Source organism: Zonotrichia leucophrys, chromosome 2 (assembly GCF_028769735.1).
Source record: "Zonotrichia leucophrys gambelii isolate GWCS_2022_RI chromosome 2, RI_Zleu_2.0, whole genome shotgun sequence".
NCBI lineage: Eukaryota > Metazoa > Chordata > Aves > Passeriformes > Passerellidae > Zonotrichia > Zonotrichia leucophrys.
The window spans coordinates 123,003,361-123,029,532 of NC_088171.1; the positions used below are offsets into that span (position 1 = coordinate 123,003,361).

Consider the following 26,172-nt stretch of genomic DNA (forward strand, 5'->3'; position numbering starts at 1 on the left):
AACCTTGATGGAAATGTATTAGTCTTCAAGTCAGACAATGGTAGTGCTCTTCATGCTTTATGCTGATGGGGGAAACAGCATTTTCTATGAACCATAATGGCAGCCAAAAGAAAAGTAATGATCAGTTGGAAAAGTTAGACTATTCTCAATATAGTTTCATGCTTCAATGCCTTTCTAGAGATGGCCAAGTAAGAAAAGTATCCCTTTCTGCATAATAAATGATTAACTGTACATCTCCAATCACATCTGGAAAGCATTTCTGAGTTTCATTCTGAATAGCTGACATTCTCTGTTAATGGTTTTGTCAGCATATGCTTCTTTTGCTCCTTGCAAAATATTTGATAAAATATTAATGTAGAAATAAAGCAACAAAAATACAAACCACAAATTTTCCTATTTTCTGATAAATCAGTATGGCTCAGCATAAGTTTACCAACAATTCTTTTCCACATTTGCACTATTATCAGAGTAAAACATTCTTCTTTTCGTGATTTGCTCTGAGACTACGGGAGGGAGACTAGAAAGCAGACAATCCCAGGCAGCAACGAGAGGGAGGGAGAGCTTACACAGCAGCAGAGTGGAAAGGACACCCCACCCCTCCAAACTTCTGGGAGAACATTCCTTTTCCAGCAGCTGGAAGTAGACTGCAGTTTAAAAAATAATTTAAAAGAATAGAATAAACTAGATTAGGAAATAATGAAGTGCTGGGCAGATTAGCTGGTGATGGTGAATGTTTTCTGCCTTCTGGAGCTAAGAAGTAAAGCCAGGTAGGGTAGATGAGAGCCGCCTCCCTCCATCAGCTGGAAGGGTGAGGCTGAGTGTGGCAAGTGGGGAGTACAGGCTGCTGGGTGGAGTGGGTGGATAAAGTGGGTGTGATTTGTGACACTCTTTGGGAAGGACTCACCACAGCACACTCTGTTCAGCCAGCTTTGCAGTCGGCCTCCCCTGGCACACTGATACATTTCAGTGAGAAGCATTAGGCTGCCATAAAAATTCAAATGATGCACCACAAAACAAAATGATACAATTTGATAATAACTGCCAGTTAGCACTTTCTGGTCAATATGATGATCTCCACTTAATTATAGGCTTGTTTGTGGGAAGTTCAGCTTTCTAAGAGCTCTAGTTCTGAACATAACACAGTGATTAGAAAGTTATTAACGGGTTGGTGCCTTTATTCACCCCGAGTCCCTAAAGGAGAAATTAGAAATCCTGTTTGAAGATGAAATATGACCACTAGAGGATGCAGTCAAGATCCTGAATGAGTGAGGCATCCCTTTCCTCAGTCATCCTCTGCAAGGCCAGCCAGAATATAGAACAGATACTTTCTGGAATATTTGGATGAATAAATGACAATGCAGGAGTCAGAAAGAGTTTATCGGCAAAGTAGCTTAAGTAGGATAGCCCAGAAGGCAGTCCACAAGGTCTGCTTTTACTTAACTTTTGCTTCTTTTGTGTAGTCTGTGGGTTTTTCTTTGTTTTCCATTGTTTCTCCTTTTCCTCCATTATCCGTTGTCTGTCCATCCCTCCAATCTAAACCCTACTATTATCCTTTACTAGTGGTTACCTTCTTATCTGGATGGTTAATAAGCTATTCACTCTACTGGTTGAACCTAGGATACACCTGTGCTGAACATTTATGGGTACCTTAGATTCAGCTACTAATTGAATATATTCAGTAAAAAAAAACACATTTTTTTTTAAATCTCTCTCTCATTTCATATTTATTTGCTTACGACTTCAGTCGATTGATTTATTTGTTCCCCATCCATCCGGCCCTCAGCCACAAACACTTGCTTAATCTTGTTTTCTCTCTCATAACCACAATTACTCACCCACAACCAGTAGATCATCCTTATTTAGGAAATTACTTGCAATTTGTAGAGGGCAAAAGGGATACCAACAACAACAACAACAAAATAATCCAGGATCAAAACAGGAACTACTGGCTGTTAATTTATATATCAATGATGTACAAAACCCCAAATGAACCAAAATCAACCCCTGAAAATGATATGCTTTTTTAAACAGACTAGAGGACAGACTCCCAGTGTTGCTTATCAGTAGGGAAACTTCTCTGATAAAACACAGGGAAAGGCGATTGCCCCTGTGATTATCACAATGCATTTAAATTAAAGGTGAGAAGATTGTTTCTACTCATCCTGGTCTTTACACTTTCCTGCATACCTTCCCTTGTTTGTGGTGTATGTATCTGTTCCTTAAATCAAACCTCCATAAGTCACCTCCTAACGTATGTATGAATATTTATCTAATTTTTTTGCTGGTACCTGCTAATCAGCTTTGGCCGAGGCCTGGATTTTGCAATTGAAATCTTCACACATCTTGACTTCATTGGACTGAGGAAAATCACAAGGGTCTTACTTCATAAAATCAGTACAGAATTAGACCTGTGTGTAGATTAAAATACTAAATTATGTGACATAAAATATGGAATGTACAATATCAACTGATTAATGTTACCTCTGACACAACAATTTTTCATTTTTCCTTATTTCACAGTTTATGTGCAGAATGCTGCTAACCTAATTTTTATGTTTAATTCTAAGTCAATTGTAAGGCAAAAGGTTGATAATGGCTAAATTCAAGACATCCAACATCAAAAGAAATTTTCAACATTTGGACAAAATAAAAACAGGTGTGAATAAAATATCATATTGCAATAGTAAGTGTTATTAAAGCCATTAAAGTGCATTTGAATCGGGTGCTCTATTCATTTTCAAAGCTGACATTTGTAAATGTATATAGGCAGGACTCTTGTAAATTTAAAACAGAATGTTGGAACTTAATTCTGAAATCTGTAGCACAATCGTACTGTATTTTGTCAATACATAATACTTCATATTTTGTGTCATTGAGTAGGGGCCATCCAATTTTGATTTCTGCATGGTATTCTTGTTGGTTGGCACATGTAGTAAGAACAAAAATGTTGCTAAAAAAAAATATTTGTTGCGTTCTCGCATAGGAATGTAATGTCTTTGATAGTTACATTTCCTCAATATCTGTTCTGACAAAAGGTCTTCAGCATTTTTTGTAATTTGCTAACTGCTTTTAAGTTAGAGCTGTTTTATTTCCATCTTGTCCCTTTGATATATGTCGTGACAGTGCGAGTCTCAGACAACCTTTCCATAATTTTGAAGGAAATTATCATTTCTGTCGATGAAATTTACTTCTGAAGTGAATGCCATACATATTTCTGAAATGAATGCCAAATGTATTTTCTAGAAGGGAGTGCCATTGAAAGCCAAGGCAGGCAATTTATACCATGCATAATAATGATATTAATTTTTATGGTGTGTATAAGTTACATTTTGATTAGTTTTTTGCATGATTAAAAATTTGCAAAGCCTTTATGGCCCCCAGGAGCCTACCTGTAATAAACAGCTCTCACCTTCCAAACCATAAAACAGGTCTGCAGTACTTGAACATTACAGCTAATTGCCTTGCTACATCAAAGGGAGCACCACAAGACTGAGAAAAATCACAGAAGGGGGGGTGGGGAGCGAGGGGCAGTTTCACCTCTAAAGGTTATGTGTTTGTGGCTTGGTGCAGCCCTGTAAAGTTATGGCCTCAGAACTGCTGTTTGCGATTAAGTTGATGGGGAAAGTCTATCCCGCAATCTCTCCCTGCTGCTGACACAGAGTCTTTGTTCACATTCAGATTTCTCAAACTGTTGCCAGGGTCAGGCTGAGGTCAGACACCACGATGATGTATAGGAGAACATGTCTGGGAATTTCTCTCACACTTAAAACACATACCAGAAAAACAGGAGAGCACCCTGCAAAAATTGTCTGATGAGACCCAGATGATACTGTAGCTTTTCTTTTAGTACCTTCATAATTTTCTTTCTCTTTGCCTGACACGCACACAATGTTTTATTAATGTGTGCCACGATAGCCCTTACAATTTTATGTCCCCTCAAGATAAGGACACTCAGTAGCACTTTGACACTTCATTTTCCAACCCAGGGGGATTGGGCCAGTAAATCTAGTAAAAGAAGCAATGCGTCCATTCCCAAGGATGAGTCAAAAAGGGATTGCCATCGGCTCCGTGAGGCCACGGGGCCCGACCCGGGGTAGGAGCCTGGTGTGTGCGTGCCCAGCGCCGGCACAGCCCTTGCCAGGCGGGATCAGAGGCGCGCAGCATCCCGAGGCGCTCCCACCACCCAGCCGTGCTCCGGCTGCGCGGGGATCCCTGCCATGTGTGATTAGCTATCGGCGTGGGACAAGAGCGCTCACACAGCATGAGTGGGCTTCCCATTCGCATGGATTTTTTTTTTTTTATTATGAAATTATTTTTAAAAGAGGGACCATCTTTCTCCCTGCATTGTTCCAGAAAGTGGACACACATGCTTAGTCCTAACCTATTGTATTTCCATGTCAATGCAAAACACATTGATCTGTGGTCAGGATTTTTTTTTTTTTTTTGGCTGGGAGAGAAGGTTGGTTTCCAAAATTGCAGCTGTGTTTTTCTCTTCCGATTTACAAAAGGTTTCGTAGAGAGTTGAGAATCGAATAGGTTTGCCACATCGATCTGAGGGGCTGTTTGCCTAGGCATAGGGTTTCAGTGTATGGCTGGCAGTAAGGCAATAGGCAGCAATTTTTTTGTGCTCAGCTGCTACATATGACAGAGGATATTTCATTCGGCTGTCAGAATGTTATTAATAAAACATGGGGTGCGAAGAGGGCCACTATTTCCCCTTTCAATCACTATAGCATTTACAATGAAAATTTTATGCAGTGTGTAATTTTCAGTTAATGCTTGACACTTAAAATGTCGGTAGCTGCATTTTGTATGGTTCCTGAAGGGTTAATTGTATCATGTTCCCTGCATAAAAGCTCTGCTTATCAAAAGTGAATAGAAGAGTGTATGCAAATGTGTGTCTGTGACCTTTTGCCTTTCCAGGGTTAATTTATATGGTCATTAAAGATTTTATGAAATCGAGCGGCCTGGTGCTTCGAATCCCATTTTACGTTCACCTCCTAATTTATATAATTCCTACCTGAACGGGGAAATATGATTTTTATTTTTGTGTGTGTGTGTGTGCTGCAATGAAAACAGCATGCTGTGCTGTAGGGAGTTGCAAGTCTGGTTATCTGGCATTACTCAGATTGCTAAAAATTCATTAAAATGTGACATCAGCACAGTGAGAGACAAATGATCACAGGATGAAAAGGAACAGTGGGCCTTTCACGGATTAGTGCTACACAGCCCCAGCATAGAAGCTAACTGCATAAACAGATTAATCCACCAGTAGCAGCATAGCTAAGATTTACCGAATAATTAAATGGGCTTGAGTTACTGTGAAGATTTCCATGTAATCTAGCTGGTGTGAACACGTAAGTGAGGTGTGGGTAATGCTGCTTCCTCAGAAGCCGTACACCAAGTTGCATCATTTATCCTGAATGGCTCCCCCTGGAGACAAAATTTGAGACTTCTCCCGCAAAGCCAGAGGTTTATATTTAATACAGTACCTAATACCTAATACTTACTTACTGCAATTAGCGGGATACTGCTGCACTAATAGGATTTATATTTGAGATCTCCCTTTTTTTTTTTTTTTTTTTTTTTTTTTGGCTCCAAGATGCATTTTTACATGTGCTTGCTTTTGTTCCAGCCTGTGGGGGGTGTATGTGTGTGTGTATGTGTGTGTGTGCATGCATGTGCATGCATTTTAACACAAATCATTTCTAGCCAAAGAATACAAAATGACAGGCTTTAAATCTGTCACATTGGGGGAGAGCAGGTACTCTTCTAAAGACACAGTCAGATTTTGAAATATTGCAAATTTTTTAGAATTAATATCCAACATCTTTAAAGCATTGTTCTTTCCCTTTTCTTCCCCCCAACCCTTCTTCCCCCCTATTTTGCCACCTTCTGTTAGTGCTGTTCTTGTTACAGGACATATTTTTTAACTGCTGTTAACTGGTCACTGTGTTCCTTTCCTGAGATTTTTTCTGTGTTTGTCCACAGAAGAACAAGGTGAAGACACAGAAGGGTCTGCTAAAAGTACATCAGTGGCTGTGGCTGATGATAAAGACTCAAGTGAGAGAGACAATAGTGAAGGCAAAAAATCTAGTAAAGACTCTGGTAAGATGCTAGAATTTTGTTTTCCCCCTTTTTTAACTTATGAAATGCTCTTTCATTTTAAACTGTCTGGACAGTCCCACTACTATTCATTGCATGTGCATTTTGCATGTGATTTCTATCAGTAGCCTCCCATTGACCTATTTTTAATCATAACCATCTGACAGGATAGATGCGGATAAGTTGAAGAATATTACAGGACGACCAGTGAGATTATTTTTTAATCAAATCAGTTTGTGTGCTTGTAATTTTTTAAGCGCCTTTCATTAATCTTTGCTGTACTTGTGATTCCTCTGATGGCATATTAATTTTTCATAAGCATAGGATTAGGTACCACTTGAATTTTTTCTTCAATCAGGTTTTGCCCCCCTTTTAACCCAAAGAATGTGGGGCTTTTTTGTTATTATTTTTTGCTCTTGCTCACAGATTAGTTACTCCCAAGAATTTGGCCTCTTCCTAGGCATTTATTTGAGGCATTTACAAAAAAATACACAAAATCCAGTGAAAAAGTTTACAGATGATTCAGCCTAAGAAAGAGGAAATATCATTGAAAACGGATTATGGGTTGGGTAATTTTGATCTCCTGGAATAGACAAAGCCCAGTAATGAAAGCTACTGTCTTTGAAAACAAAACCTCTATGTCATGACATTTACTTGTGCACAAACAAACCTAGGGCCAGCATCTGGTGTAGATACCCAAGGCTTTTTCTGTGTTTGATTTGGCAAATATGTGACTTCACCCATGCTTTTTATGTATGAGATGGAAATCTATGGTCACAATGAATATTACATTGGCTACTTTTGCCGCACGCTATACCTAGTTACATTATGTTGGATTCACTGAAGCAGAAGAAGTGCTGAAACAGGTTGAAGCCTATTAGTTTCAGGTAGTCATATATCTTTTCCTTGTATGCTGATGACAGCAGCATACAAAGGAGGTTGTGTTATCCATAAAGACATATAGTTGTAGAAAAAATATCATTTTACATCTGAGTTCCTTTACACCCAAATTCACCTATACTACAATTTCCTCTTTACATATTAAACATTTTTGAATTTATTTTCAAAAAAAAATTATAAATGGCACTTTCTATGCCAAGTCAGTTCAGAAGACTGACTTAAAGATTAAAGCTTCCTTTAAGTTTGCTTGTTGATGGGCTAAGGTCAGTACCCATCACAGTTTACAACCTCGGCTGCTCTTCAGTCACTTTATTTTTTGAGATCAAGAGACTGAGGGAAGGCCGATGATGACAAGGATGATGTTGAGCAAGAAGCTGTGTTGTGGTTTAAAATATATATTCCCCTTGGCTGGCTCTCTGACTTGGTCAGACCCGTCTGCAGTGCAGTAAAGCCATGCTCCCAGGCTGTCACAAGTCCTGCTCTGCAATCTCCTCAGGGGCTGGCCTGGACACTCCCCAGGAGATGGGTGACAGCCACTTGCAGCCTGCATTTCCTGCCATACGCCTCGTCTAGGGGACAATATGAACCACTTCAGGGAATATAGCAGCCCTCTCTTTTTCTTAGGCTGGTCCATTTATAGTTGTTTAGGAAAGAATATGGTATTAAAGCTCCAGAAAAAAAAAAAAAAAAAAAAAAAAAAAAAAAGAGAAAAAAATAGAAAAAAGAAGAAAATGGAATCTAGAAAAAAAATACTGAAGGGGAATTCTCAAAATTCCATCAGGATTAGCCACTCATAAGGGCCAAGTTTAATTAGGACAAACCTATATCTAGATGCCTACTGGGTGCACTACAAAAAACCAGCATGATTGTTCTGCATTCCCGTGCCAGCAATTACACAAATAACTTTGCAGTAAGATTCATATAAAAACAATGGCTGAAATACATGATTGCCTTTGTGCTTTGCAGAAAATAGTTTTTACTGTAAAATCCTGAATCTTTTGGAGAATTTTATTTTCCTAATCTAAATTAATTCTACATATGTAACATTCCGACCATCATCTTAATTTTCACTGAGCTGACAAGTATTTCTAATGACTGCATAACTGCTTCTGTATAATTGAATGTTAATTTGGGTTTTCTCATGAATTGAGTGTTGCAAGTCTTGCCAAAGAAATCTCAGGAAAACCAATAAATTAATCACAATACTAACAAGTTAGACAGGAAAGTGGTGTGACCCTTCTTTAGCATAGAATCTATTAGACAAGAAAGGATTAACATGTATTTAGTAACAGTGTGTTTGTGTAAGCTGTTGTGCTGCGTTGCTTACCTTATCTCAAGGAGAAGAGCTTTCAAAATGCGACTTGGCAATATGCAAGTTATATTTGTTGAATATTCATTCAGAATAGAAAAGCCTACTAATGCCTCATTTATATTGTCATTTAAATCTAGTGCCACTTTAGATTAATTATAATCCAAATTACAGCTCTATGCAGTGCAAGAATTAATATGGAATTTATCCAGATTAATACATTTGCATTGAAAATGTAATATGTCTCTGCCATGGCTAAGGGGAGCACTTTTTAATAAGGTAGTAAACATGAGGAAGGATGGAAATTAACCTTCATTATTGCAATGAAAATTATCCTTTCATTCTACTCTAATTAGAAAGAATACTCTACCAGTAATTATAATTTTAGAATTATTTTGAGTCTGAATAACATCATCTGATGTGTCAGAAGTCTTAAATTATGCAATCTTTATCAAATACAAAGATTTATAAATAAGAAAATAGTGGTTTTATCATGGCTTTTCCAGGATTATTTTTCTTACTAGTATATGTACTTTATTAACTTCTCCTTCTTGTTAGTCACACAAATATTTTTATTTTGGGGCTTCAACATATATTGGAAAGGTGATGACATCTGAATTGCAGTAAATTGTGTCATTTTTATATTAGCAATCCTACACAAGTTAAGTAATTCTGATACTGACAGGCAATCATTGCCTAGTCTATTTCATGGCACTTATTTATAATTAAACTTACTTTTTGAGCTAAATGTATTGAAATTGCATTATTAATCTAAAATAAGATGTGTATTTTGTATTATAAAAAGAATTTCTGATGTATTTCACAATTTAAAAAAAAACAAACCTACAAATAATGTGTCTCAAGAATAAAAAGTTAGTACTTAAAACATGGATAACAACTGGATTTAGTTTTTTACTACAACTGCCTGGTAAGAATGGCATGGCAGTGGAACATGTAGCTATGAAAAGAGTGCACACAGTATGCTGAAAACCAGGGTATTTTCCCTTCTATTTCCCTCCTCCTTTAATACCCTTTCTAGAAGACCAGAGGTGTTTACAGCTTTTCTACCAAAGCTCCTTAAAAATGTGAATTGAACGTGGAAAGCAGAGCATTGATACAGCGAGACAAGGAACGGAGTGCTAGTAGCTCGACCATTGGATAAGAAGTTGAACTCTGCTTTTGTCATGTTCACTGTGGCTTGGGGACTCTGGTCTTCTCCATGTGCAGGGGCAAGTGACTCCCCTGTGCCAGAGGGCAAAATCAAGCACCCTTTTTCTTTGCTTTAAAGCTCACCATAAGTCCCAGAATCAGTTACATTACTATTGGCCAGATGCAACTTCAGTCATATAAGAAATAACAGTGCTTGAGGTTGAATGAATCCAGAGCCGAACGACAACAAAAACAACAAAGCCTCTGTAAACTTTGACAGTTTATATAAATATCATAGTAAACATTGTAAAAAGCTGTGCTTTGTTATGCATTTATTGACCCCAGCACAGTGTTTTATAACTCCACTGTTTTATTATATTAACCGCAAAAGAAATTTAACCAAAAACCCCCCCTTGTTTTTATAGAAACAAGAACTATGTGTTTCATGATTATTATAGGCCCTTTGAAGTAATTAAGTTATTCCATCCTGTGGTGGAAGATGATGTGTAATATTAACCTTGTGTGTGCCCAGGCACACACAGAGTGCACTTCAAGATAAATTTCACTAGCAGCACCAAAACACAGTTAGATGCATTTTCACAAGTAAATTTTGAAGGAGAACTTGGTTTGTAATTTCTGTAACAACTAGTTGAAAACAATCTAGTGTGATGAGGGGAAGAGAAGGCAGAATATTTCCATTTTGTTTTTATATTCAGCTGCCTGTATAACAATGGCTGTTTGCATCAACTGAGGTTCTGACCCATTTGTCTTTAAAAAGGATATCTTAAAAGTGACATATTGTAAAGAAAGAAACAGTAGAGATGTTTTTGACAGTTGGAAATAAAAAGAGGGTAATAATTTCAAATAATTTCAATCTGTTTTTCTAAAAAACCCAGACACAACCTTTCTCTCTTAATACATAGTATGTCACTTTTTTATTTCCCATAATTCTCACAGTTAAGATACTTAAATAATATGTAAATACAAATAGGCCAGAGAGTACTCTATTAATAGTCATAAAGCAAAGTGAGTAATAAAATGGTGCCCTATGTGATTTCATCACGTAGATTTTACCTTTTAGCATAGGTCGCCCTTTGGGTTGTTGGCCCAACAGTGACTGAGCAGTCTAAAAGAGGCCTCCAAGATCTGCTCCTGAGAGTGCAAAAATTCAGGAGGCTCCAAAAAGGGACTTGTTCAGATGATAAACATATGATGATGAATTGATGAATATATAAATAGGGAAATATGGCAGGAATAAGCTTTAATTTGGGCTAGAACATGCAAAAATTACTGGCCTAAATTACATCAAACTTAGAAATGAAAGTCAATGTGTGGGGAAATTATCATTAAGGTGTAAGACATAAAACTTGTTTTATGCTTGTTGTTGTTGTTTTTTTTTTTTAAGTGCCCTTCAGAAAATGTCCCTGTATGATTCAGTTTTCAATTAGTCATTATTTTACCATGAGGATTTGGTGTTTACCTTGAAAACTGTTCTCTTATTTTCCTTCTCTTTAATGTTGTGTAAGATCAAATATTGCACAAAGTCTATATGAAAATAATGATAATAAAAAGTTCTTGAGTTTGTGTTTCCTTTGTTCTTATTTACTTTGTTGCCAAAATGTCCATGACCTTATTTTTATATTAATCCTAGGTTATTGTGCAATGAGGTGCAATTTGTTCATTTATATGAACCTTATGTGGATTGAAAAAAATCAAGATAAATCTTCATGCACAGCATACAATCAGATTACCCCTGGACTATATATTTACGTTGGGTCTGATAGCAATCAATGGTTTAGCTTCATTGCATTTCAAGATGTATTTGCACCCAGTGTCCAGTGATAGTGTCCTCACCCTGGAAATAATTTAGTTGCAAATTGACTGGAAGATGGTGAAAATTGAAAGTTAAAATTAGAAATACTCATAATAAACAGCAGAAAAAAGGTCAGATGATGCCGCACTATGATGAGATTGGAATGGTTGGTAAATGAGGTTTTGTGTTTGTCGTGAGATGTATGTGACATGCCTACCCAATGCTCTTGTAATATCCAGCCTAGCAGAAGAGATTATCTGGCAAATTGACGCTGGAAAGAATTTTCTGATGGACTGGGAAATTAGAATTGCACTCTTTTCTTTGATGTGTGCAAGACTGGGCCGCATTACACAGCTAGCTCAGGCATAATATTAAATATAGTATTTAATACTTAATAGTACAACTATCTATAGTAAACAATTATATTCTGGTTTTGATCACAAATGCCAGACTATAAAAATTCACAGTGTAAACATCTAAAGCAATCCCAAATGACTGATCTTTCTATATAATTAATATTAAGTTAGCTCTGAAATCCTATTCTCCACAGTATTTCTTTTAAAGCCTCGCTATATTTAGCTTCAGAATAGTAACCAGGCAGGAGTTATCAAAACAGCACAATAATCATATTGCTCAGACAGTTTAGAAAAGAGAGAGGGTAATTAAACAGCAGCAAATTAATTATTGGGAAAACAGGCTTTTTAAGCAAAAGCTGATTTGTTTTAATGTAATAGACAAATTCATACTGAGCTGCTAAAGAAAGAACATTATTGATTAATCTTTAAAGGCAACCTAGGGTTATCTAAACAGTAGAGAAGAGTCCATTTTTAAATGTATTTATAGAGTATCAAGAATAAAAGTGTATTTTCACCTTTGTGCTTACCAGACTTGTTTTATTCATCTTTATTTTTTCTCAGTGTTTAAAAAACAAGCAAGCAAACAAAAAAAAGACCCTCAAAGACAATACAGCCCTTTGAAGTCAGAGCCTCTTTGTAAACCAGGATATTTTTAAGTTTAAAACATGTTCTCAAAAATTATGTTTTCAAAACAGGAATAGTCACGTCAGAGAAGGAACCAAAAGCCAACACTGTGGTAGGGGCACAACAGCTTCTGGCAAAAGAAGAGGATGGTGCAGCTAAAAAATCAAAGCCTCCAGAGGACAATAAATTTTGTCATGAGCAGGTAAAAGGAAATGTAACAATTTAATTGCATTCTAGAACTCTTTTTCAAATAACTCAAGAATGAAACAGAGATGATATGCAGTTAAAATAGCTATATCAGCAAGTTATAAAAAGCACATTGACTAATAGCCTGCATCTTAACTTGATTTTTTTTCAGTTCTATCAATGTCCTTATTGTAACTACAATGGTAGGGACCCAAATCGTATCCAGATGCATGTCCTGTCACAGCACTCAATGCAACCTGTTATCTGCTGCCCCCTCTGCCAAGATGTCCTCAGCAACAAAATGCATCTCCAGCTTCATTTGACCCATCTGCACAGTGTGTCCCCTGACTGTGTGGAGAAGCTGCTCATGACAGTAAGTGCTCCAAATACTAATGCACATGTTGCTACACAAACATGCTTGGGCCTTGTGGGCAATGTATTTGTTGTGACAGTGTGTTCAGGAAGCCTGGGGAGAGGAATGGGCCAGGACTCTTAGGTTCTCTTGTCAGCCCATCCAGTGACTGCTGTCCCTTGGGAAAATGGCTGAGGGTGGATTTCACAGATGCAAAAAGCCTTTGATTCCTCACTGACATTAACCTTGGAAAAGTTAAGCCAGTCCATATCTAAGTGCTTACCTGAAAATTTGGTCTAATAATATCCAGGTCTCAGAGGTATTGTGACTTTTGTTTGTAAAGTAATAGGAACTCCCTGAAGAACATAGTTCCCAAATGTAGAAGGATTCCTGTGTATACCTCTACTAAACATTACAGTACACGAAAGTCACTGTAAAACAGCAGTTCAAACATCCATTCAAAACAATGTCAGTAGAAACACAATCAGATCTCGTACTTATTTGTTATTACAGCATAAATTCAGTTAGAGAACAGACCTCCTAAGACAAACTGGTTCTGGTTGTCTTGCCTTCTTAGATGGAAATGTACTTGGAAATATCAGTGATCCAACTCCTTAAGTATTTACTTCTGTGTCCATAAATGGCTCCTTCATTTATATAGGTGTGATTGTAAATCCACCACCTCATACCCAACTACAGTGGTAAAAAATATTAGAAATAATTGAGACCTCTTGACTGAAGGTCTACAGTTCCTTGTGCTTGGAGCTGAGGAGCAAATACATACTTGGGGAACTTCTTTTCTTTTTCTTGATTTTCTACTAATTATAGCTCTGACAGACCATGTAATTTTGACCCACTGGAAGGAAAATGCAGTAGAAATTTAACTTTCAGAGACCCTTTTAGGAAAATGGAAAAATATGGAAAATCTGCCCCTCCATATTGAGCAGCACTAGCTTTCTTCTCAAGTTCTTCCTGGTTCCCTCTATGCTGATAATGAAGCAATTTTGAAATCTTCATCAGGTGCTGGGGAGTTGTACCAGTGTTTCTGAGAGAGGAAAAACCCCAATGTTTCCCAGGGAAAAGATTGTAAAATATAACCTTCATAATTGAAATTGTCATCATTGCTAACACTAATATGCTTTGTCCATAACTGAAATGTCTAACAAAAAAGTAAATACTATTTATAGCAATTTTTTTTTCCTCTGGGACATTTACAGTTCTCTACATAATTTTTTTGAAAGACCTTCCCTACCAAGTAAACTCAAAATCCTTAGTCCTATGGGAGGGTGCTATTAATGCCATGTTTGAATCACAAATGTACTCTGTACACACCCAGGTGGCTTTTTTTTAAATGTCTAGAATACTTTTTCCAAGAGGCAATTTGTGTATATGTATATATATGACATTCTTATGCATCCAATATTAGAGGAACAAAAAATATTTCTACTCATAGCTCATAATGAATGTAGCTTTCATTATTTATTTTCAACTCAAAAATCTTTTTTGTGGTTAATCTTTTTACCTCTGTATGAAGGAAGTCCCATCCTTCTGTTAGAGATGAGGAGCTGCAGCACAGTCTGTACTGATTTACCCAATATTCTTTAGACAGAATGTGGCAGTGCAGGAGCTTGAACTTAGACTTGCTAAATCTTAATAGGATGGTCCTATATTTCTGATATTAATTTTTTTTTTTTAAGATCAAAGTAAAATAAAAACATGAAATGTTGAGCAGGTTGATATTTGTATCAACTCAGCAAACCTGAATACTACCAGATTAAAAGTAGATCCTTCAAAGATTTCTATCTATAATTTGAAAGCATAGCTCAACGGATAAAGCAATCTGAAGATGATACATAAGAAATTGAAGTCAAGAAAGAGAAAAAAAAAATCTAATTTTAAATAGAAATAAATTGTTACTTCCCTTTTGAAATAAACATAATTTTCTTTCAAAGATCATGGAATGTCCACCATTTGTGTAAAAAAGGTACAGGCGAAGAAAAGTGAGAATGCCCTCAGTGAAAGACTGACTGGTCACCATATCTCAACATGATCTCTGTCTTTGGAGGATATCCTAGGAGAATTTGCCTGATAAATCCAATTACCCTGGCAAAGTCAGCAAAACCTTCTTTGTGGTGATACTGAGACCAATGAAATATTGAACGCATGTAGTTCTATAGGATCCCCTTGTTGTGGATTATTTTGAGTTGATTCTCCAGTAAGGGACACATGATGCTCTGGGTTATGATCTGTCAGAAACCATAATCAAGGACTGAATCAGGATCTTGATTGTGACAGTCATCCAGATATGGAGGATCTTTTGAATTATAACTTCATACTGTTGTCTACTATTAAATAGTGGGACTTTTTCTGTAATAATACCATATTCTTGGTTTTCAAAGGTTCCTGTACCAGATGTCATGATGCCCAATAGTATGCTATTGCCAGCAGCTGCTTCAGAGAAATCTGAACGTGACACACCTGCAACCATTACAGCTGAGGGATCTGGGAAATATCCAGGTATGCAAGAAAAAGCCTAGACATGTAAAAGCTAAGTAAGGGCAATTTAGAAATAAAACTACTTTTTACTTGGTAAAGGAAACCTTTTTCTGGCTTGCTTATAGCCACAGAGATTAAAAAACAAAAAGTAGCAAGGGATCTGAATTTGGCTGAGCTGGTAGAAAGCACGTGTATGCCAGACTCCTTGCTTTTGGTGGAGGTAATATTGAACAGCAGTGCCTAGCCACTTTGAGGGCAAGATCCTCCTTGTTTAACCTGCTGCTGAGACCTAATCCCAAAAGACAGTGGCGCTTTCACCATCAATGGGGAATGTTAGGTAAGTGATTTTGTCTTCATTTCCAGTAGCAGGTTTCTGATCCTGGACACTTACTGTAATATGCACTGGGAAATTTTGCTAGTTGTCACAGCATTCTCCTCCCTCTCTTCTCTGACCATTCTCACCCTTTTTCTAGTCATCTGTCCTACCTGTTGTCCCCATTTTTCTACTCTTTCCCTCTTTCCTATTCTTTATTTCCTTTTCTTGTTTGATGCTCCCATTGTACCAATCAACTCCTGCCTTCCGGCAAAGAAAAGCCCTATGCCACTGCTCAGCCATATGCTGCTGCCAATCTGATCATTGTGTATGAGTTATATTCCTTTTTTTAAACTCCTGATTATCCTACCCGCTTTGTTTTCTAGGACAAAGACCGGTTGTTATATTTTGCTAAGCTGACACATGGCATACTAGGTGCCTTTCTTGATTCCTGATGAAAAAATAAATTTAAATGAATACTGTGTGCTCTCTCTTCTACTTGTGTAAAAGGCACTTAACTTTCTCTAACTAGGTGAAAGTCCTGTGGATGAGAAAAGTACCCCTGGGATCGATGAGTCAAAAACTGGAATGGAAATAAAGACTGAGGAACAGAAGCCACCTAAGGAATCTGCTGAAACACCCGATTGGAATAAGAACAGCAGTAAAGATATAAAGACCACTGAGTCTATGACAGACCAGCTAAGTGAGCAGCAAAAGAAGCAACAGCTGTCTGTTTCTGATCGCCATGTCTATAAGTACCGCTGCAACCATTGTAGCTTGGCTTTTAAGACTATGCAGAAGCTTCAGATACATTCCCAGTACCACGCTATTCGGGCAGCTACCATGTGTAGCCTTTGCCAACGTAGCTTCCGTACATTCCAGGCTTTAAAAAAACACTTGGAAGCAGGCCACCCTGAACTCAATGAAGCTGAACTTCAGCAGCTGTGTGCATCTTTACCTGTCAATGGTGAACTGTGGGGAGAAAGTGAAAGTATGGCACAAGACGATCATGCACTAGAACAGGAAATAGAAAGAGATTATGAGATGGACCAGGAAGGTAAAGCAAGTCCTGTAGGAAGTGATAGTAGCTCTATTCCAGATGATATGGGCTCGGAACCAAAGCGAACCTTACCTTTTAGAAAAGGGCCAAATTTTACTATGGAAAAATTTCTAGATCCATCTCGCCCATACAAGTGTACAGTGTGTAAAGAGTCTTTCACCCAAAAGAACATTCTCTTGGTCCACTACAACTCAGTGTCCCATCTGCATAAACTCAAAAAGGTTTTGCAGGAAGCATCAAGTCCTGTCCCTCAAGAAACCAACAGCAGCACTGACAACAAACCCTACAAGTGCAGCATTTGTAATGTTGCATATAGCCAAAGTTCTACATTGGAAATCCATATGAGATCTGTGCTTCATCAGACAAAGGCAAGGGCTGCAAAGCTAGAACCAAGTGGTAATATAAGTAGCGGTAATAGTGTAGCAGGGAATGTGAATAGCCCCAGCCAAGGAATGCTAGAATCTGTGACCTTACCAGCAGTTAACAGCAAAGAAACACATTTAGATGCCAAAGAATTAAATAAAAAGCAAGCTTCTGAATTAATTTCTGCTCAGCCTACACATCACCCACCCCAGTCACCAGCACAACTTCAAATGCAACTACAGCACGAACTGCAACAACAAGCTGCGTTCTTTCAACCGCAGTTTCTAAATCCAGCTTTTTTGCCTCACTTTCCAATGACACCAGAAGCACTGCTCCAATTTCAACAGCCTCAGTTCCTTTTCCCATTCTATATACCTGGGACAGAATTTAGCTTAAGCCCAGATCTGGGTTTGCCTGGTTCTGCCACATTTGGTATGCCTGGGATGGCTGGTATGACAGGATCACTGCTTGAAGATTTGAAGCAGCAGATACAAACTCAGCACCATGTTGGCCAAACCCAGCTACAGATACTGCAGCAACAGGCACAACAGTACCAGTCCACCCAACCCCAACTTCAGTCCCAAAAGCAGCAGCAGCAAAGTAGTAAGCTGATGAAAGCAGAGCAAAATACCTTAGTAAGTACAGACTGCCAGCTGATAAAGGATATGCCATCATATAAGGAGTCAGAAGAAGTTTCTGAAAAACATGAGAAGCCAAAGCAAGAATTTACTAATGAGAATGAAGGACTAAAAGAAAACAAAGATATGAAGAAGCCAAAATCCTCAGAACCAGCCATCCCACCACCCAGAATAGCTTCTGGAGCAAGGGGGAATGCAGCCAAGGCTTTGCTGGAGAACTTTGGGTTTGAGTTAGTTATCCAATACAATGAGAACAGACAAAAAGTGCAGAAAAAAAGCAAGACTGGGGATAGTGAAAACACAGATAAACTGGAGTGTGGAACCTGCAGTAAGCTTTTTTCCAACATTCTTATCTTGAAGAGTCATCAAGAACACGTGCATGGACATTTTTTTCCATATGGAGCGTTAGAAAAATTTGCCCGACAATACAGGGAGGCATATGACAAACTTTATCCAATTTCTCCATCTTCTCCAGAAACGCCACCGCCTCCACCACCACCTCCGCCACCACCTCCTCCTCCTCCTCCTCCAACTCCTTCTCAGCCTTCTTCAGCTGGAGCTGGAAAAATTCAAAACACAGCTCCCACACCTTTGCAGGCCCCACCACCTACACCTCCACCACCGCCTCCTCCACCACCACCTCCGCCTCCTCCACCACCACCACCATCAGCCCCACCTCAAGTCCAGCTTCCTGTTTCACTTGATCTCCCACTTTTCCCTCCAATTATGATGCAGCCAGTGCAACACCCAGCACTGCCTCCTCAGCTTGCCCTCCAGCTGCCACCAATGGATACTTTATCTGCCGATCTTACCCAGCTTTGCCAGCAGCAGCTGGGATTAGATCCCAATTTCCTGCGGCACTCTCAGTTCAAGCGTCCACGTACGAGAATCACAGATGACCAGTTAAAAATCTTGCGGGCTTATTTTGATATTAACAATTCTCCAAGTGAAGAGCAGATCCAAGAAATGGCTGAGAAATCTGGTCTTTCACAGAAAGTTATCAAGCACTGGTTTCGAAATACGCTGTTTAAAGAACGACAGAGAAATAAGGATTCACCGTATAATTTCAGCAATCCTCCTATAACGGTGTTGGAAGATATCAGAATAGATCCTCAGCCTTCAGCTGTAGAACCCTACAAGTCTGATGCGTCTTTCAGCAAGAGGTCATCCAGGACTCGGTTTACTGACTACCAGCTTCGTGTCCTCCAAGACTTCTTTGATACAAATGCTTATCCAAAGGATGATGAAATCGAACAGCTTTCAACTGTACTTAACCTACCTACTCGAGTTATTGTCGTATGGTTCCAAAATGCGCGACAAAAAGCTCGCAAAAGTTACGAGAATCAAGCTGAAACTAAAGACAATGAGAAAAGGGAACTGACAAATGAGCGTTACATCCGAACCAGTAACATGCAGTATCAGTGCAAAAAGTGCAGTGTGGTTTTTCCCAGGATCTTTGATTTAATTACACACCAGAAAAAGCAGTGTTATAAAGATGAAGATGATGATGCTCAAGATGAAAGCCAAACTGAAGACTCTATGGATGCCTCTGATCAAACAGTGTATAAGAACTGTACAGTTTCTGGCCAAAATGACTCATCAAAAAGCTTGACAGTCACAGCAGCAAGCTCTGGCTCCGGTTCTAGTACTCCTTTGATTCCATCACCCAAACCAGAACCTGAGAAGGCTTCTCCTAAACCAGAGTCCACAGAAAAACCAAAACAAAATGAAACCACCTCTAAGCAAACAGAAACAACTTCCCAAAGCACCAAACCAGTACAGTCAACTCCAGTAACATCTTCTGACCCTCAGCCCTCAGCTTCTCAACCACCACAACAAAAGCAATCCCAGATTGTAGGGAGACCTCCTTCTGCATCACAAAACACACCTGTTCCTTCCAGTCCTTTGCCAATTTCAATGACTTCTCTACAGAACAGTCTACCTCCTCAGTTATTACAGTATCAGTGTGATCAGTGTACAGTTGCCTTTCCAACTCTAGAACTTTGGCAAGAGCACCAGCACATGCATTTCCTAGCAGCTCAAAACCAATTTCTTCACTCACAGTTTTTAGAAAGACCAATGGATATGCCCTACATGATATTTGACCCAAATAATCCTTTGATGACTGGACAGTTACTTAACAGTTCTCTTGCTCAGATGCCACCACAAACTGGCTCATCACATACAGCACACCCTGCTACAGTTTCTGGTTCTCTGAAACGGAAACTAGATGATAAAGAAGACAATAACTGTAGTGAGAAGGAGGGAGGAAACAGTGGAGAAGATCAACATCGTGATAAGCGTTTAAGAACTACAATTACTCCAGAGCAGCTGGAAATACTCTACGAAAAGTACCTGCTAGATTCCAATCCCACCAGAAAGATGCTAGATCATATTGCACGTGAAGTGGGACTGAAAAAGAGAGTTGTACAAGTCTGGTTTCAGAACACAAGAGCCCGGGAAAGAAAGGGACAATTCCGTGCAGTTGGTCCAGCCCAGTCCCATAAAAGATGTCCTTTTTGTCGAGCTCTGTTTAAAGCAAAATCTGCTTTAGAAAGTCACATCCGCTCTCGACATTGGAACGAAGGAAAACAGGCCGGCTATAGTTTGCCTCCAAGTCCTTTGATATCAAATGAAGATGGAGGAGAAAGTCCACAAAAGTACATATTTTTTGATTACCCATCACTGTCATTAGCAAAAACTGAATTATCAAGCGAAAATGAATTAGCCTCCACTGTATCAACCCCTGTGAGCAAAACTGCAGAAATGTCACCGAAGAACCTTTTAAGTCCTTCTTCTTTTAAAGCAGAGTCTAGTGAGGATATAGAAAATTTGAATGCCCCTCCTGCTGACTCTGGATATGATCAAAACAAGACTGACTTTGATGAGACTTCATCAATTAATACAGCAATTAGCGATGCCACAACAGGGGATGAGGGGAACAATGAAATGGAAAGCACAACTGGCAGTTCAGGGGATGCAAAACCTGCATCACCCCCCAAAGAACCAAAACCGCTTGTGAACGACACACTACCAAAAGCAGCAACTACACCTACAAATGAGAATACTGATGATAAATTTCTCTTTTCCCTAACAAGCCCTTCAATACACTTCAGTGAAAAAGATGGTGACCATGACCAAAGTTACTACATTACTGATGACCCTGATGACAATGCCGACCGCAGTGAAACTTCAAGCATAGCTGATCCAAGTTCACCTAACCCATTTGGAGCTAGCAATCCCTTTAAATCCAAAAACAGTGACCGGCCAGGCCACAAACGTTTCCGAACACAAATGAGTAACCTTCAGCTTAAAGTTCTCAAGGCTTGCTTTAGTGACTACCGGACTCCAACCATGCAGGAATGTGAAATGCTAGGGAATGAGATTGGTCTGCCCAAACGTGTGGTTCAGGTCTGGTTTCAGAATGCCCGGGCTAAGGAAAAGAAATTCAAAATTAACATAGGGAAGCCATTCATGATAAATCAGACTGGACCTGATGGGACGAAGCCAGAATGTTCTCTGTGTGGCGTGAAATATTCTGCACGTTTGTCCATAAGAGATCATATCTTTTCCAAACAACATATTACAAAAGTGAGAGAAACTGTGGGAAGTCAGCTAGACCGGGAGAAAGATTATTTAGCTCCTACAACGGTTAGACAGCTGATGGCACAGCAAGAACTGGATCGCATAAAGAAGGCTACTGATGTGCTAGGATTAACAGTACAGCAGCCAGGCATGATGGACAGCAGTTCTCTTCATGGTATCAGTTTGCCAGCAGCTTATCCAGGACTCCCTGGCCTTCCTCCTGTTCTTCTGCCTGGAATGAATGGTCCATCCTCCTTACCTGGATTTCCACAAAGTTCAAACAGTAAGTCTATAAGGGGATGATTTTCTTGTTTTATTAATTTGATCATCTTTAACAGTCACCATCCCCTTCTAAGACAAAGCATATTATACATTCATATCATGCTGGTTAGACTTGTGTGAATAGCTAATAAGTACTCCTATGGGGTATACTCAGTGCATTTCTCCAATGATGCTGTAGCCTGGATGATACATCTGCCTTCTCCAAAAAAAAAAAAAAAAAAAAAAAGAGAGAAATGTTTTTAGCCAATACTAGATTTTTTATAACAAAGGCAATAGAAATACATAATTGTTATACTTGTTTGTTTGTTTTGAATAATACTCCTTTAGTCAAAATATGGATAAGAATTTTGTATGTAATTTTTTGTATGCAAATATTTAATGTAATATCTCATTAAGCACAAAATAGATTCTCACATTGTCAGTTTATCAGGCAAGTGGTTCAACCCTTAGACCACTCCAATCTGTTGTTTAATCCAGAATAAATATTTAATATAAATGCTGCCCTGGACCCTCTATTATATTTCTGAATAACTGCCTGCTGAAATAAAAAAGAGTTTTTGGAAGGTGATTTTTAAAGGCAGTTTCAATTGTAATCCAAATTCCAGTTTATAAAGTCATTACAGACATGTACCTCTTCATTTGGGCTTATACTTTTAACAGAACACCTAACTCACTTTATTGACAGTTTTGACTTTCATGTCACTCAAGGTTTTGCTCGTGTTGGAAAGCACTCCCTCTTGCAATAAGTTTCACTCATGTTAAGGAACCAAGTTTTCTGCAGCGGATTTTTTTAGTCCTCAAAGAATGAGCCTAATGTGTTTCTTGAAGTAGGCTCCAGTTTTGCACTCTAGGTTCATTTGACTGCAGCCTTGCAGACTGAAGCTCTCACAGTCATCTTCTAATTTTGCATATTCATATCAAATATGTGCACAGAAGAGTTAGGAAGGTAGTTAAGACTCCTCATCTCATTTTATCCAGTAATCCCACCTGCTGTTGATCTCTAAACCTTGCTTTAGAAAGCGACATACTTTGGCAAGTAAAATAAAGTCTTAATCACCAGTGTTATTAGACATACTGAGACTGTAGCAATGTGTTCTCTACTACCCAGGTCTACTTTGATTGATGATGATCATGTTATTGTTTCCCTAAGTGGTGGTCAAAGCATCTTGTTTTTCTCTTCATTGGATCGGAGAGGCTTTCCTTCCACAATGGAGTCTCTGGCTGAGTGCCCTCTGGCTTTTGTCAAACAGTTATTGGCACAGAGATTGCATATAAAGGAAATATAAAGTTGCTGTATTTCCTTCTTAATGGCTGATCCTAAAATGGCTGGTTGTTGTTCATTAAAATTATAGATATGGTTTCTCTATATAACTTTGCTAAATAGCTTTGGCTAGGTTGACCTTCAGGTAAAAAGCCATCAGAAAACTCAGGATTTGTCTATATGGCTCAAGGAATTTTCTTGGATATATATTTTATTATTTCAACCAGGAAGTTCCCATGCAAAGTGTGTTTGGGGAATGGCCCTGGACCCATGGACCTACCCTCTAAACTGTGCTTAGGAGTTATTTTGGAGGAGGCTAGTTGGCCTAGGCAAAAACAATGTACACATTCTTTCTCTTTAAATTTAAAGAAGGTTTTCTCTCAGTTTCTGGGTAATGTTCCCTGATGCTCTTTAACTCACTGGTACCAATGTAGGCTCAAAGTCTGCAAATTGTCCTGTTAATAATACAAAAAGCATTATTAGAGGCTAACTGTTCCATAACAATTCCATATTCAGATTTTCTAATTTCCACCAAACACCTCTTCTTTGATATCATGCACAGTGCACTGCCAATTGAGATGGATTTTTACCCTCTTTCATCTTTCATTTTCTTAAGGTTAATTAGCCCATTGTGGGCAAAGCCCACTGTGTAAACCAGCTACTAGAATCTTGTTGTTAACTTCCTCTTCTGCCATATGCTAAACAGCCCCTACATCCCCCTTTTGTTGCCTGGAAAATACTTGCATACATAAATCTCCATTCCCTAATGATACATAATGGAGCAGTGATAGTGAGTGGAAAGAAAAAAAAAGTGATTATTTTAATCATTCATCATAGAAAAACAGTAATGTACTTACATGTGCTCCAGTATATGCTCAACACTAGTATTTTCTGCACCTAATTAACCCATTTCTATTTTCTTCTCTACCCTGCTCTGTCTGATAGCTCACATTCATATTTGATGCTAAGAATCATTTAAGTAGTACCTTTTTGGAAGCAAGCTTCCAAGCAAACTTTTCCTTGGCTACAGTTCTTCTTGCAGCATGTGTATTTTCAGCCAGCAGGACAATTTCTCTGCACCATTCTTTGCATGAAGGATTTGCTGAAGCTCCCTGACAACTCACTGTCTTACAGTTCAAGTCTACTTCTTGTGAATTCCTCTGCAAGTGTGTAATTTCTTCTCTCTAGGACCCAAACCCAAAATGCACTTCAGAAAAAGCCTCTCTAGGATCTCTTATATTGAAGTATTTACTTGTTTTTACTGATGCCTACAGGGTTGATAACTGTTTTTCCTGTAGCAAAGCCCATCCATTCTGTCCTACGTATTTGTTAAAGGGACAATGTTAACATTAGTAAGATCCTCAATTTGAAAGAATGTGTTTATTCAGACAGGCAACTATTGAAACCTAATTGTAAACATCACAATTTGTGATTCGTTTTCCTCATCCTAGACAGAGAAGTAGCACTGATTAGTTTCACTGGTTAATACAAGTGAAGGGATTTCACTGTCATGTTTCACCATCCAGTATTTTTTATGGATTTCCAAAATACAGAAAACCCAGCTAAATCTTGCAAAGTACTATGCTTTTCTAAATGCAGTATTTGCTTTTACAAAAGTTTTGAAATGGAACCCATGAAAATAATGCTAATTCAGAAAAGATGGGATGATTCAAACTACAGTTCATTTCATCTTCTTTATATAGTGCTTAAACTAGATTATTACTTGTGAATATTAAATTTTGCAAAATAAGATAGCTTGATTTCTGAATAAAAGGATATATTAACTTTAGATTCTGTTATTTTTTTCTTAAACAAGTGGGTTTTAATGTCAGAATTACTGTGTGGGTCTGAGATTATATGTCACAATCCTCTCACCTGTGGGATACATTTTTCTAGATAATGTAATTTTACCATCTTATGGGCATCAAATGCTGAGCAAGGTCTGAAAATTACTGCAGTGTTTGCTCAGCATAATTCCTAATAAGGAGTTATTTGGTGGAATTCTAATTCATACAGAATTTTAGTTTCAGCTCATCTTTGTTCTTCAAGCTTCTTCTCATTTTCTAGGTGACTGTAGATAGCCGAGTTCACCCGCTGTTTTCAGCTGTTCTTAAAATTCACATTCTCTTTTTCCTTAGCTTTGTGTTTTGCCTATGATCCCTTGCAGAAAGCTAGTGCTTCATCTTGCTTCTAGCTATTGATACTGGTTCTATGAACCTTTTAATGTCATCATCATTACCATAGGTTCTTTGCACATCACTTAAGCCTGGGCTGCCTTGAAGATTCACAGCAGCTTTTTCCAAGAATGCACACATCACTGGGTAATATGTACTTAGTGGGTTTTGAAATCTTATCAAGAGAGAAATTTGATTCAGCAGCAATGGCTTTGTTAGTGCATTAAATTCTGTTCTCTGTTTGCTTTTGGCCCATTGGTAGCAGTTTCATTTTTGTATTTTTAGCCCTCCCATTCCTCCAAGTGAAAGTCTCTCATCTTTGATAGTCACTTAAAATAATTAGCAGGATCAAAATGTTTGCTCGTGATTAGTGTATTTTCTAATCTGTATCTCTTATGTCTGTAAAACAAGCATTAGTTTCATCAGTTTTTTAAATTTAGTTTTGGAAACCCTCATTCCACATTTACCTTCCAATAAAACAAGTGGATTGCACTTTTCTAAAGCAATCTGTCTGGGTATTTCACTGAACTATGTGTATTTAACTATATTCCAAAGAATATCTGGAAAATGGAATAAGTCTTACCTGTTCTAGGAATCCTCACTGTGATTAGACTGAAGACATCAAAATGTACAAGAGTTAAAGAGGTTGAGAATAAAATGAAATTGGAAAAAATCCTAAGTAGGTGGCAAGCCCAAATAACCATGACAAAGCTGGGGCAACAGTTCACATTTTATGTATCATTCATGTGTTTTCCATCTACACTCTTTATAATTTCATAAATTTTCAGCAGGCTCCACACACAATTGACAATTGCCTGTTACTTCCTGTTGGAAGCATAGGAGCAAGTAATAGCATCTTCAATGTGATTGTGCACTAACTCTAGCAATTACCCACTTTTTAATTATAGCTGTTGTGACTTGTTTGACTGTACTATCTAATTCGTGTTCACAATGTATTTTAACTCCTTAGTGTTTAAACAGGACTAATGACACAGTGACAAACATTTAATGGCCTCTTTGTTAAATCTGATAATTATTCTTTTTGAATCCTAATTGCTTGATTCTTAAGTAACGCTAAGCACCTGGATATTGATGATTTAAACATTATTCTTGTTCACTCCATTAGTGCTTCCTTGTGGCTAATACCTATCTAGCCTCCATTACAGAGCCTGTATTTATTGTTCTCTTCTCCATGCACTAGTAGAC

The 26,172-nt window shown here is 38.2% G+C and overlaps 1 protein-coding gene across 4 annotated transcripts in view; it reads left to right on the forward strand.

Moving 5' to 3' along the window:
* Positions 1-26,172, forward strand: part of ZFHX4 (zinc finger homeobox 4) — a 149,519-nt gene that overhangs the window by 117,938 nt on the left and 5,409 nt on the right. For 3 of the 4 annotated variants that reach the window (XM_064706247.1, XM_064706250.1, XM_064706248.1), the window contains exons 5-9: positions 5,992-6,108; positions 12,328-12,458; positions 12,615-12,815; positions 15,194-15,311; positions 16,136-21,532. In XM_064706247.1, coding sequence (XP_064562317.1) covers positions 5,992-6,108; positions 12,328-12,458; positions 12,615-12,815; positions 15,194-15,311; positions 16,136-21,532 — 5,964 coding nt within the window. The remainder of the gene's footprint in view (positions 1-5,991; positions 6,109-12,327; positions 12,459-12,614; positions 12,816-15,193; positions 15,312-16,135; positions 21,533-26,172) is intronic. The other variant, XM_064706249.1, reaches the window with a different exon arrangement.